Source organism: Taurulus bubalis (genome assembly GCF_910589615.1).
Source record: "Taurulus bubalis genome assembly, chromosome: 21".
NCBI classification, from domain to species: Eukaryota; Metazoa; Chordata; class Actinopteri; order Perciformes; family Cottidae; genus Taurulus; species Taurulus bubalis.
In genome coordinates, this window is record NC_136609.1 from 12,444,716 (window position 1) to 12,459,782 (window position 15,067).

At 47.8% G+C, this 15,067-nt stretch overlaps 1 protein-coding gene across 1 annotated transcript; it reads left to right on the forward strand.

Moving 5' to 3' along the window:
• Window positions 1-5,154: 5,154 nt before the first annotated feature.
• On the forward strand, window positions 5,155-14,365 carry ube3a (ubiquitin protein ligase E3A). Its single transcript, XM_079236571.1, has 11 exons — window positions 5,155-5,259; window positions 7,273-7,317; window positions 7,786-8,075; window positions 8,170-9,413; window positions 9,501-9,645; window positions 10,387-10,592; window positions 11,331-11,495; window positions 11,837-11,992; window positions 12,075-12,148; window positions 12,350-12,493; window positions 12,840-14,365. Exons 1-11 carry the CDS (start codon window positions 5,186-5,188, stop codon window positions 12,958-12,960), a joined length of 2,664 nt encoding a protein of 887 aa, XP_079092697.1. The 5' UTR covers window positions 5,155-5,185; the 3' UTR covers window positions 12,961-14,365.
• Window positions 14,366-15,067: the final 702 nt, after the last annotated feature.

Sequence of the window (15,067 nt, forward strand, 5' to 3'; positions counted from 1 at the left end):
TCTGATCCGCTATTTTAATAATCGTTTTTAGCGTGCGGGCACCGCGCTACCTTTTTAGTATCTATATACCGTGCAACTTTACAGAGTAGTGTAAAAAACATTTTTTAAATCGGCTCAGGCACCGGAAGGAAGCACCGAAATCTGCGTTGCTTTTCAGTCCGGTAGGTACCGGACGTGTTGGAACCCAACCCCAGTCAAGACCTGTGGAAAAGCAAACTTTCTCCGTTTGTGAGATCATTGAATTAGTCCAAAAGGACGCCGAGTACCCGGCTTATGATGATGATTCATTGTAAGCCGGGTGTGTATAAATGTGTATGTATGTATACATCATTTTTTTTTTTTTTAAGAAAAACTGTATTTGGATGTATTGAACAACATTAGTAATATACAAGTGAAATATATTGTTTGCTACATGAGAAAAGTCAAATGGCACCTATGGTGCCAAATGTGCCCAAAAATCCATTTTGGGGACCTCGCCTAAACTGCCTTTACTAAAAATGCTCTAATTTTGTTCTGCTTCACACTTTTTCAAAGTAAAACTTTGCAGAGAGACTGGTCACATATTGTGCTACCACTGGAAGAGGCCTAGGCAGGCTGATGCATCATTCCAAGGAGATAATCATCCTGAAAGTGCTTTCTTTTTTAGGCGAACCTGAAATCTCTAATTTGGGCTGTGTGCCATCTTCATTTGCTCTTAAACTTTAGCATATATAGTGGTATTAACACATCTGAACAATGTCTCACATGTGTACTGTTTATTATAACACCAAAATTATTAAAATAGACCTTGTGGTTGCAGAGATACACCCTTTTTAGTTTAGGTATGCAATTAAGTCAGTTTATTAAAAAAATGACCTAGGGCTTATGGGGTTAAATCACTTCTTAAAATATTTTAATTTATTTGTGTTCTACTCCATTTGCTGTTTTTGGTTATTTGTTTGGTTTTGTTGTATTCATTGCCTTTATGGTCCTTTGTTTACTGGTATTTAAGTTATGACTATGCTTCTCTGTAGAGCACTTTGTTTTTAAAAAGGTGCTATAAATAAAGTAATTATTCATCAATGTTCTCTAGGGCAGAAAATGGTCCTTGTTCAACTGTCCACACTTACCTCCTCCAAAACCTCCACCGTTAGCGTTCCAGGAGCCTCCTTGAGTGCCTACAGGTGATCATGTCCAATATACATCATCTTATCTACACAGGTAGCATCACTATCACCTTAACTACACAGGTAGCATCACTCTATATGACCAGTACTTTCCCAATAGCAATCAGAATCAGTTGCATACCTTCACTGGAGGAGTAACTGGTTGCTGCAGTGGTTCCTGCACTGCTTCCCTGTAGAGAGCACATTAAGTCACGTTGGCTGTCTGGCTGCTGAGGAACAACAAAGCTGGACTTAAGTAAAGTTTTACCTCTTCATTCCACTCGTCCATGTTGTTCACCTGGAAAAAACACAGGACGTTCAGAGGATGTAGTTATGAGACTAGAACACAGGGGATGTAGTTTGACTAACGTTAATGAACAATTTCTAACATAAATGTAGTACAAATGCATTAATGTATTTAATATCTTCAGTGTCTTTTTCATTTCAAAAGCTTGCGGCCCAGCACGTGACCTCTGAGCTGTAGCCGACCTCGTGCTTACCTTAACGCCGCCATTAAACTAAACTAACGCCGGAATTAGAAAACTAGCCGCTGTTAATAAATTAACCGGCGTTAACTAGCTAACCGCCGTTAAACAAAACTAACGCCGCCGTTAAAATAAGATAACCACCGTTAAACTAAACTATCCGGCGTTAATAAGCGAACAGCCGTTAAACTAAACTAACGCCGCCGTTAAAATAAGATAACTGCCGTTAAACTAACGCCACCGTTAATCTAAACTAACGCCGCCGTTAATACGCTAACCGGCGTTAATAAGCTTAACGGCGGCGTTCGTTTAGTTTAACTAGCGCCACGTGGCGCCGTGTAACGTGGGGCTATGGCTGCACTTCAGGGAGTAAAGTTAGCTAACGCTAACCTAGCAGCTAACGCTTTGTGACCAACCTAGCAGCTAACGCTAGTCATTGCTAACGTTACCCATTCTTTTGCTAGCTTAGTGTGCTAAATTATCTTTGGAAACGTTTGGCTAATATTGATGAAGAGCGGGACGAAGCCTCACACCAACACACACATACTGCCTGTATGTTCAGACCCTATACCGAGAGAACCCGTCACCATCACTACTATGAAGGTGAAGTGCACGGACATGAGTGTTCGCAGGAGCAGGTGTGCGCTAGCTCCGGCAGCTAGCGTTAGCTCGGTCCGCTAGCTGCATGTGATAACTCGGTACAAGACATGTTGTCGGTTCGGTAGACAAACTATAAACTATAAAGCGCAGTCTCACTAAACTAACTATACACTATAAGGCGCAGTCTCACTCGCAGCCATACCTGTTCAGCGCGTCTCAAGAGGAGTGTGAAGGTGCCTCGTGTCTAACGTCTCTGCTCGTCAGGTCGCGCTGCTGCTTCGCAGGGTCGTGTGCACACTTTGCACACGACCCTGCTCCATAAGGTGGACACTTCCGCTGATGTCCCGCCCGGTCGGATTATTTAGAAAATACAGCTAAAGATTAATTTTTATTTAGTTTGTGTGTTTTATTCAGTCAATCATTACAACACAATAAGTAAAGCTACAATGTAGTATACAAAAACAGAACGACTGAAAAGGTATAGGTAGAAGCATAATGCTTATACTGTATATTCCTATCCTAAATTATGATCAATTAAAATAATATAAAGGAGAATATATATATATATACATATATATATACATATATATATATATGTATATATATATATATATATATATATATATATATATATATATATATATATATATATATATATACACACACACACACACACACACACACACATACATTTCATTCACACTTGTAACCCTCAAAAAATAGTTTTATAAACAATCCTTTTGAAAACCATAAATGAGTTGACCGTTCTTGCATTCATGTGATTGTTCTTCATAACTGAACTCCTCAAGAGATGAATCTCCTTAAGTTAATCTCTTTGTTAGCTTTTAATACAATACACTTACAAACATCTCTCACATCATATTACATTCATTTATTGAAAACAACCTTTATACACAGTCTTAGTACACAGTATTAGTACACAGTCTTCATACACAGTATTAGTACACAGTATTAGTACACAGTCTTTGTACACAGTATTAGTACACAGTCTTTATACACAGTCTTTGTACACAGTATTAGTACACAGTCTTTATACACAGTCTTAGTACACAGTCTTTATACACAGTCTTAGTACACAGTATTAGTACACAGTATTTGTACACAGTCTTTATACACAGTCTTAGTACACAGTATTAGTACACAGTCTTAGTACACAGTCTTTGTACACAGTCTTAGTACACAGTATTAGTACACAGTCTTTGTACACAGTATTAGTACACAGTCTTTATACACAGTCTTAGTACACAGTATTAGTACACAGTCTTTCTACACAGTATTAGTACACAGTCTTTATACACAGTCTTAGTACACAGTATTAGTACACAGTCTTTATACACAGTCTTAGTACACAGTCTTTATACACAGTCTTAGTACACAGTATTAGTACACAGTCTTAGTACACAGTCTTTGTACACAGTCTTAGTACACAGTATTAGTACACAGTCTTAGTACACAGTCTTTTTACACAGTCTTTGTACACAGTCTTTGTACACAGTCTTTGTACACAGTATTAATACACAGTATTTGTACACAGTCTTTGTACACAGTATTAGTACACAGTATTAGTACACAGTCTTAGTACACAGTCTTTGTACACAGTCTTTGTACACAGTCTTAGTACACAGTATTAGTACACAGTCTTAGTACACAGTCTTTGTACACAGTCTTTGTACACAGTCTTTGTACACAGTCTTTGTACACAGTATTAATACACAGTCTTTGTACACAGTCTTAGTACACAGTATTAGTACACAGTCTTTGTACACAGTATTAGTACACAGTCTTAGTACACAGTATTAGTACACAGTATTAATACACAGTCTTTGTACACAGTCTTTGTACACAGTATTAGTACACAGTATTTGTACACAGTCTTTGTACACAGTATTAGTACACAGTCTTAGTACACAGTCTTTGTACACAGTATTAGTACACAGTCTTTGTACACAGTATTAGTACACAGTATTTGTACACAGTATTTGTACACAGTCTTAGTACACAGTATTAGTACACAGTATTTGTACACAGTATTAGTACACAGTCTTTGTACACAGTATTAGTACACAGTATTAGTACACAGTATTAGTACACAGTCTTTGTACACAGTCTTTGTACACAGTATTAGTACACAGTATTAGTACACAGTATTTGTACACAGTCTTTGTACACAGTCTTTGTACACAGTATTAGTACACAGTATTAGTACACAGTATTTGTACACAGTAGTAGTACACAGTCTTTGTACACAGTATTAGTACACAGTATTAGTACACAGTATTAGTACACAGTCTTTGTACACAGTCTTTGTACATAGTATTAGTACACAGTATTTGTACACAGTATTAGTACTCAGTCTTTGTACACAGTCTTTGTACACAGTATTAGTACACAGTATTAGTACTCAGTCTTTGTACACAGTCTTTGTACACAGTATTAGTACACAGTATTTGTACACAGTATTTGTACACAGTATTAGTACACAGTATTAGTACACAGTCTTTGTACACAGTATTAGTACACAGTATTAGTACACAGTATTTGTACACAGTATTTGTACACAGTATTAGTACACAGTATTAGTACACAGTATTAGTACTCAGTCTTTGTACACAGTATTTGTACACAGTATTTGTACACAGTATTAGTACACAGTATTAGTACACAGTCTCAGTCCAGGTCCTCGTCGCAGTGATCCAGTCCAGCACGTCTGCTGCTGGAGCTAGAACGCAGTGCATTGTGGGACGTAGGTTGACGGTGAAGTCAAGATGGCGGTGCACCTCAGGCAGAGCGAAGAGCCTGCTGCAGCAAGGCCGTGAATGCAGTTCTGAATAAAAGACCCGCCGTCGCTGCCAGTCCAGACTCTGAAAGTGGTCATCACGCTGCGGAGGACCTCACGCGACCACAGAGACCCACGACCACGCAGGACGAGCCTGTATGAATCCCGAGGAGGAGCACTGTGAGTGTGCGCCACCGCAGGCCGAGACCAGCCCCGCAGGAGCCGCGCAGAGGTGGGCAGGCCGACGGGGAGAGCGGGCTGCTACAGGAGCGCTCCTGCAGCGAGTGCTATGCTAGCTATATGTGCTAGCTCTATGTGCTAGCGCCCTCTGTGCTAGCGCTATGTGCTAGCTCTATGTGCTTCAGTGAGGCACAGGTCTGCTTATGAAGAGAGAAGGGCTCGTGCAGTAGCAGCGTTAGCTCTGCAGCAATAACACCAGGAAGGAGGCCAGCGTGCTAGCTAGTGTGCTACATTAGCTACAGCACCGTCCTCTCCTAGCCACTGACTAGTGTCCTGTGTGCGCAGGACGTTGTGTTGACTGTGTATCTCTGTGTTGACTGTTGACTGTGTATCTCTGTGTTGACAGTGTAGCGTTGTGTTGACTGTATATTGTGTTGACTGTGTAGCGTTGTGTTGACTGTATCTCTGTGTTGACTGTGTATCTCTGTGTTGACAGTGTAGCGTTGTGTTGACTGTGTATTGTGTTGATTGTGTTGACTGTGTAGCGTTGTGTTGACTGTGTAGCGTTGTGTTGACTGTGTATTGTGTTGATTGTGTTGACTGTGTAGCGTTGTGTTGACTGTGTAGCGTTGTGTTGACTGTGTATCTCTGTGTTGACTGTATCTCTGTGTTGACAGTGTAGCGTTGTGTTGACTGTGTATCTCTGTGTTGACTGTGTAGCGTTGTGTTGACTGTGTATCTCTGTGTTGACTGTATCTCTGTGTTGACAGTGTAGCGTTGTGTTGACTGTGTATTGTGTTGATTGTGTTGACTGTGTAGCGTTGTGTTGACTGTGTAGCATTGTGTTGACTGTGTAGCATTGTGTTGACTGTGTAGCATTGTGTTGACTGTGTAGCATTGTGTTGACTGTGTAGCGTTGTGTTGACTGTGTAGCATTGTGTTGACTGTGTATTGTGTTGACTGTTGACTGTGTAGCGTTGTGTTGACTGTGTAGCGTTGTGTTGACTGTATTGTGTTGACTGTGTATTGTGTTGACTGTGTATTGTGTTGACTGTGTAGCGTTGTGTTGACTGTGTATTGTGTTGACTGTGTAGCGTTGTGTTGACTGTGTATTGTGTTGACTGTGTAGCGTTGACTGTGTAGCATTGTGTTGACTGTGTAGCGTTGACTGTGTATTGTGTTGACTGTGTAGCGTTGTGTTGACTGTGTATTGTGTTGACTGTGTAGCGTTGACTGTGTAGCATTGTGTTGACTGTGTAGCGTTGTGTTGACTGTGTATTGTGTTGACTGTGTAGCGTTGACTGTGTAGCGTTGTGTCGACTGTATTGTGTCGACTGTATCTCTGTGTCGACTGTGTAGCGGTGTGTCGACTGCGTAGCGGTGTGTCGACTGTGTAACGTTGTGTCGACTGTATTGTGTCGACTGTATCTCTGTGTCGACTGTATTGTGTCGACTGCGTAGCGTTGTGTGTCGACTGCGTAGCGGTGTGTGTCGACTGCGTAGCGTTGTGTGTCGACTGCGTAGCGTTGTGTGTCGACTGCGTAGCGGTGTGTGTCGACTGCGTAGCGTTGTGTGTCGACTGCGTAGCGGTGTGTGTCGACTGCGTAGCGGTGTGTGTCGACTGCGTAGCGGTGTGTGTCGACTGCGTAGCGGTGTGTGTCGACTGCGTAGCGGTGTGTGTCGACTGCGTAGCGGTGTGTGTCGACTGCGTAGCGGTGTGTGTCGACTGCGTAGCGTTGTGTGTCGACTGCGTAGCGGTGTGTGTCGACTGCGTAGCGTTGTGTGTCGACTGCGTAGCGGTGTGTGTCGACTGCGTAGCGGTGTGTGTCGACTGCGTAGCGGTGTGTGTCGACTGCGTAGCGGTGTGTGTCGACTGCGTAGCGGTGTGTGTCGACTGCGTAGCGTTGTGTGTCGACTGCGTAGCGGTGTGTGTCGACTGCGTAGCGGTGTGTTGCGACTGCGTAGCGGTGTGTTGCTTTGTGTCGTTCCTGAGGTTCAGTGAATGAAAACCAGTTGTAATGTTGTGTAGTGTGTGTTTCTGACCATGTTGTGTGTTGTCCTACAGAGAATACGAGGAGCCTGAAATAGAAAACCCAGAAGCAAGCCGAATGTAAGTCAAGACTTCTACCCGAGGACGTGTGTGTGTGTGTGTGTGTGTGTGTGTGTGTGTGTGTGTGTGTGTGTGTGTGTGTGTGTGTGAGCATGTGTCTGTCTGTGAGCATGTGTGTGTGTGTGTGTGAGCATGTGTGTGTGAGCATGTGTCTGTCTGTGAGCGTGTGTGTGTGTGAGCATGTGTCTGTCTGTGAGCGTGTGTGTGTGTGTGTGTGTGTGAGCATGTGTCTGTCTGTGTGTGTGTGAGCGCATGTGTTCCGGACTCCTTACTACTGGTTTCGTCTCCTCTCACTGAGCGTTGACTGTTGTTATTACTGTGGCGTTGTTAGTACATGTTATTACCGTGTTGTTACCATGTTATAAGCTGCTGACAGCAGCAGCTGTGTATCAGTGGCAGGTCTCATGGCTCTGAAGCGGCTCATGAACCCGTGCAGTGATTCATAGCGAGCCTTCCCTCTGACCGCAGGAAGCGAGCAGCTGCCAAACATCTAATAGAGCGCTACTACCACCAGTTAACGGAGGGCTGTGGGAATGAGTGCTGCTCCAACTCCTGGTGCGCCTCCTCCGCCGGCTTCACCCGCATGGACAACAACGCAGCGGCCGTCAAAGCGCTGGAGCTCTACAAGGTCAACGCCGAGCTGTGCGACCCGCACCCTTCCAAGAAGGTCACGGCCGCGGCCCGCCTGCAGAGCAGCGCCCACAGCGACAGGAAGCTGAGCCACAAGGATGCCCTCTCTGTACGGGACAACTTCAAAGGTACGTAGACGCTCTCAGGTTCACACATGCTCTTTCATACGGTTCATACGGGAGTTTCTTCTGGACGTCCCTAACGCGTTATGTTTGACTGTAGATGTAAATGACCTGACGGAGGACAAAGTCTATGAGATCCTGGACATCTGCGGAGAGAAGGAAGATTACTCCCCTCTGATCAGGGTCATAGGTCGGGTGTTCTCCAGCGCAGAGGGCCTGGTGCAGAGCTTCCGGAGGTCCAAACCTCACACTAAAGAGGAGCTCAAGTCCCTCCAAGGGAAGGACGAGGACAAGGACGAGGATGAGAAGGAGGCGGCCGCCTGTTCCACAGCGATGGAGGAGGACTCCCCGGCCTCCTCCTCCAGACTCGGAGAGGGCTCCTCGGGGGAAAGCGATGTCCAGAAGCTGGGCCCCGACGAGGTGTCGGTGGACATCGAAGCCGTGCGGCGGGTCTACGAGCGCCTGCTGTCCAATGAGAAGATAGAAGCCGCCTTCCTGAACGCGCTGGTCTACCTCTCCCCCAACGTAGAGTGCGATCTGACCTACCACAACGTGTACTCACGAGACCCGAACTACCTGAACCTGTTTGTCATCGTGATGGAGAACAGCAACCTACACAGCCCGGAGTACCTGGAGATCGCCCTCCCGCAGTTCTGCAAGGCCATGAGCAAACTCCCACTGGCCGCTCTGGCCAAACTGGTGCGCCTGTGGTCCCGGTACAGCACAGAGCAGATCCGGCGCATGGTGGAGACCTTCCAGCAGCTCATCACCTACAAGGTGATCAGCAACGAGTTCAACAGCCGCAACCTGGTCAACGACGACGACGCGGTGGTGGCGTCCACCAAGTGCTTGAAGATCGTCTACTATGCCAACGTGCTGGGCGGCGAGCTGGACGTGGGGCACAACGAGGACGAGGACGAGGAGCCCATCCCCGAGTCCAGCGAGCTCACCCTGCAGGAGCTGCTGGGCGAGGAGCGGCGCAACAAGAAGGGCCCTCGGGTGGACCCGCTGGAGACCGAGCTGGGGATCCGCACCAATGACTGCCGGCGGCCGCTCATCGCCTTCGAGGAGTTTGTCAACGAACCTTTGAACGAGGTGCTGGAGATGGACAAGGACTACACTTTCTTTAAGGTGGAGACTGAGAACAAGTTCTCCTTCATGACCTGCCCCTTCATCCTGAACCCCGTCACCAAGAACCTGGGTCTGTACTACGACAACCGCATCCGCATGTACAGCGAGCGGCGCATCACGGTGCTGTACAGCCTGGTGCAGGGCCAGCAGCTCAACCCCTACCTGAGGCTCAAGGTGCGGAGAGACCACATCATCGACGACGCGCTCGTCCGGGTACGTGAGCCGGTTCTATGCTTACGATGAGGTGAAGGAGTCTCTGGATCCACTGGGATCACTGACGTGTTCCTCTTGTCTCTTCAGCTGGAAATGATCGCCATGGAGAACCCTGCGGACCTGAAGAAGCAGCTGTACGTGGAGTTTGAAGGAGAGCAAGGCGTGGATGAAGGAGGCGTTTCCAAAGAGTTCTTCCAGCTGGTGGTGGAGGAGATCTTTAACCCAGACATTGGTAAGAAAACACAACTAGCATTCATGTTGCTAATCCGATAAGGAGGACACCAGTAGTAATGCAAACACGTTTTCTACTATCCTTTTTCAACTTTACGTTTACCTTTTACTCATCATTTAGTGAGCCAGTTATCTACTTTTAACTTTCCCAGTTAGAGAAACGCAGAGCAGACAGCGCTGCTCTGAAACCCTCCAGAAACAGCGGTGAACACAGAGGAGGTTTTCCAGATGCCAGTATTAGGCGCTTGCTTTAACCACGTGGTTCTAAAGTAGACCGGTAAAGACTAGCGCCTGCTAGACTTTACCTTTATTTCACTGGCCGTGACATTATTGGTGTTATAAGTTAGCATCAAGTAACTATGCAGAGCCCAGATGTTACCGATGCTCTGGTCCTGGTGAGTCTGGGCAGTGTGAACAGTCCTTCATCTGACTGTTCACACACTGTCCCAACCCTTTCCATGCACAGCCATGTGGTAACTATTTAATCTCAGTTTAAAGCCCTCTCTAGAAGGTGCAACCTGTTACAGATTGTATTAAATATCATTATAGTATATATTCTCATTAATTTAGTATATAAGAGAAGATGAGAGCAGCCATAACTCTGCAGTGAAGCCCTATGATGTGAAAGGTGTTACAACCTGATGCCATGTAGAGCGGCCTCCTGATTGGCTGCTCTCTCAGAGCGCGACCAGAGCGGCAGCACAGTTGTCATTCAGAGCGCCGTGTCCTCTTCCTCCTGCAGGCATGTTCACGTACGACGAGCGCACCAAGCTGTTCTGGTTCAACCCGTCGTCGCTGGAGAACGAGGGCCAGTACACGCTGATCGGCATCGTGCTCGGCCTGGCCATCTACAACAACTGCATCCTGGACGTGCACTTCCCCATGGTGGTCTACCGGAAGCTCATGGGCAAGAAGGGAACCTTCAGGGACCTGGCTGACGCCAACCCGGTAACCAGCACCGCCACACGCTCATGGTGCTCATGGTGCTCATGGTTCTCATGTTCTCATGGTGCTCATGGTTCTCATGTTCTCATGGTGCTCATGGTGCTCATGGTTCTCATGTTCTCATGTTCTCATGGTGCTCATGGTTCTCATGGTGCTCATGTCCTCATGGTCCTCATGGTGCTCATGGTTCTCATGGTGCTCATGGTGCTCATGGTGCTCATGGTTCTCATGGTGTTCATGTTCTCATGGTGCTCATGTTCTCATGGTCCTCATGTTCTCATGGTCCTCATGTTCCTCATGTTCTCATGGTCCTCATATTCTCATGGTCCTCATGTTCTCATGGTCCTCATGGTGCTCATGTTCTCATGGTGCTCATGTTCTCATGGTGCTCATGTTCTCATGGTGCTCATGTTCTCATGGTCCTCATGGTCCTCATGTTCTCATGGTCCTCATGTTCTCATGGTCCTCATGTTCTCATGGTCCTCATGGTTCTCATGGTGCTCATGTTCTCATGGTGCTCATGGTGCTCATGGTCCTCAAGTTCTCATGGTTCTCATGGTTCTCATGGTCCTCATGGTCCTCATGGTGCTCATTGTTCTCATGGTCCTCATGGTCCTCATGGTCCTCATGGTGCTCATGTTCTCATGGTCCTCATGGTGCTCATGTTCTCATGGTTCTCATGTTCTCATGGTTCTCATGTTCTCGTGTCCACTGTAAACTAACGCGCTGCACTGTGTGAAGGTTCTGTTCCAGAGTCTGAACGAGCTGCTGGACTACGAGGGCAGCGTGGAGGACGACATGATGATCACCTTCCAGATCTCCCAGACCGACCTGTTTGGGAACCCGCTCATGTACGACCTGAGGGAAAACGGGGACAAGATTCCAGTCACGAATGAAAACAGAAAGGTGAGCCCAGCGTCCTCGAGTCGCCCTGAGACCAGGTTGATGAGGCTCAATGGGTTATGTGTAAAATGTATAATTTAAGGTTTACTGTATGCTTTGTATTCTCATTGTTTATTTAAATACTACATTGTCTCACTTTTTACTGTTTACACCCAGGTTTCACAACATGTTTGGTCATGGACATTTGGTTTAAAGTCATGAACCCATTGGTCAGAGTGTGTGAACCCTGTAGCTGCACATGGTGAAGCCGTTGATGTCCATTCAGGTTTCAGTGCGTGAGCGACGCACTCGGCTCCGTGGTGCTCTACCTGAAACACTAACTGTGCTGCTGATGTGTGTTGCAGGAGTTTGTGACTCAGTATGCCGAGTACATGCTGAACAAAAGTGTGGAGAAGCAGTTCAAGGCTTTCAGGAGAGGCTTCCACATGGTCACCAACGAGTCTCCGCTCAAGTACCTGTTCAGACCGGAGGAGATCGAGCTCCTCATCTGCGGCAGCAGGGTGAGGTCCTGAGCTGGCGTCTGTCACCCAGTGGTGTCATTGAGCTTCATGCTTCATCATGTTATCTCCCCATGTGCTGCAGAACCTGGACTTCCTAGCGCTTGAAGAGACGACGGAATACGATGGCGGTTACAACAGAGATTCTAGAATCATCAAGTAAGAAATGTTTGTTTGCTCACGATCTCCAATACGGTTTGAGTTACCCAGCCGGTCCCACCCTGCCGCCCTGGGAAGGCTTCAGGATCCCACTGGAACCAGTTTGAGGGTTCAAGGCCGCACGGGTTCTCAGAGGGACACTTTGATCACTCGGGTCCTTCCCCTCTTGAAACACATCCCTCTCTGTGTTTTGCATGGCAGGGAGTTCTGGGAGACGCTCCACTCGTTCGGTGAGGACCAGAAGCGCTTCTTCCTGCAGTTCACCACCGGCACCGACAGAGCGCCGGTGGGCGGGCTGGGCAAGCTGAAGATGATCATCGCCAAGAACGGCCCCGACACCGACAGGTGAGCGGTCATGATGCTGCTCATGCAGACATGCATGCATGCAGACATGCATGCATGCATGCATGCATGCAGACATGTATGCACGCATGCATGCATGCAGACAGTACACTGCTCCTTAATGAAGGATGGGTCAAATGCAGAGAAGAATTTATTAATAAAGGATACTTATTAATAATTTGGTCTGCTTAAAGGCGTTGGTGTCTGACTGCTGGACGTCTGTGTTCTCTCATGACTTCGTTGAGTGTTTTTAGTTTTGAAAGGTTTCCACGCAGACCAAAGGGGGAAGAGGGACGAGTCCATGTTGCTGTGGGTCAGAGAGTGAGCAGCTGTGTGTTTGTCTCTGCAGGTTACCGACGTCTCACACGTGCTTCAACGTGCTGCTGCTGCCTGAATATTGCGACCGGGAGAAGCTGAAGGAGCGGCTGCTGAAGGCCATCACCTATGCCAAAGGGTTCGGCATGCTCTGAGCCCGGCTCCCAGCGGACTCCTTCTCAGAGCGCCACCTGTCTCACCGTGTAAGAGGTGGAGAGTCTTTACTGACTGAATGGTTCAAGAGCGCTCCAGTAGTTGTGCTACTGTGCCTGCTTCAGTCCTCTGATCAAAATACCACATCCACACATGTGCAGCAGCAGCCGTCTGTCTTCTATGTCCAGAGGATCATGTTCCCTGTTATTTATTTCAAGCTTCAAACGGGTCACTCGCCAGGCCTCCTGTTGTGATCGCTTCCCTATGGGGACAACTCCAACCCGTTTAGTGAGATGTGTAAAGTAGACCTGAGCTCTATTCATGGACGTTGACAGAGCCTGTCGCGTTAGCTAGTCAGCAGGAGACTCTGAGCATTCCTCTCTCAGCCGTTGGCGTTTCTTCCCCCGTCATCTGCATCATGTTGAGAGGAGGTTTCTGTGATTTGGTCCAAATGGCTCATTCTGAAATAGCTGTGGTGTTTTGGGCCTTTTGACTTGGTCTGGTCAGAGCGGTGTAAGTGCACTTAGACATCTTCAGAATGTTGGTTTTGTGGCCTCAGGTGGCCATGATTGTTTGAAGCATTTTATTTCCATGTCTTCCTGTGTTGACGATTCTAAATAAAAACAGTATTTATACACGAGTGCAGTTGGAACTACGACACCGTGTGGAGCACCTTTTGGTGTGTGTGTGTGTGTGTGTGTGTGTGTGTGTGTGTGTGTGTGTGTGTGTGTGAGAGAGAGTGAGAGACTGGAGCAGGCAGAAACAGGTGACCTACCTCTGGTGAACCAGCACAAAGCTGTATGTTGTAGTTGGCGTGTAGCGAGGCTGACGGCCTCCTGTGGGCTCAACCGGTCCTGGACCTGCTCCAGACCAGCGGTGTCTCCTCACGGTACCGAATGGACGCATCGCTGTCTATGGACGGTCCGACGAGACGAGTAGAACTGAAGTCGTCCACAGAACACCCTCCAATGTCCCGTCATTGAAACCACTTGGCAGGTCACTGTCTGTATGTTGTACATGATCATTTGGGTTCTTTCTACCATTCGGTGCATCTAGAACAGTCTGGAGGTCAATTGGCAGACAGTTTATATTTTACTTATATTTTACTTCACGACCGGACCACGGCGCTAAATGTTCATTGTGAACGATCTCAAAGCCTCCAGGTTTTATAGTGAGTGGAAGCCAAAGCACAGCATGCATTAGAACATGCAACCCTTCCTTTAGCCTGAACCTCTGCTTTCACTTTGGAGTCGTTGGGGAACCCTGACAGGACCCTGACATGGCAGGACCCTGACATGACAGGACCCTGACATGACAGGACCCTGACATGACAGGACCCTGACATGACAGGACCCTGACATGGCAGGACCCTGACATGGCAGGACCCTGACATGGCAGGACCCTGACATGGCAGGACCCTGACATGGCAGGACCCTGACATGTCAGGACCCTGACAGGACCCTGACATGGCAGGACCCTGACATGTCAGGACCCTGACAGGACCCTGACATGTCAGGACCCTGACAGGACCCTGACATGTCAGGACCCTGACAGGACCCTGACATGGCAGGACCCTGACAGGACCCTGACAGGACCCTGACATGGCAGGACCCTGACAGGACCCTGACATGTCAGGACCCTGACATGGCAGGACCCTGACAGGACCCTGACATGTCAGGACCCTGACAGGACCCTGACAGGACCCTGACATGGCAGGACCCTGACAGGACCCTGACATGCCAGGACCCTGCCAGGACCCTGGCAGAACCCTGGCAGAACCCTGGCAGAACCCTGACAGGACCCTGACATGACCCTGACATGGCAGGACCCTGGCAGAACCCTGGCAGAACCCTGGCAGGACCCTGGCAGAACCCTGGCAGGACCCTGACATGGCAGGACCCTGGCAGGACCCTGGCAGAACCCTGACATGACCTTGACATGGCAGGACCCTGGCAGGACCCTGGCAGAACCCTGGCAGGACCCTGGCAGGACCCTGGCAGGACCCTGACATGGCAGAACCCGGCGAGAACCCTGGCAGAACCCTGGCAGGACCCTGACATGGCAGGACCCTGGCAGGACCCTGACATGGCAGAACCCGGCGAGAACCCT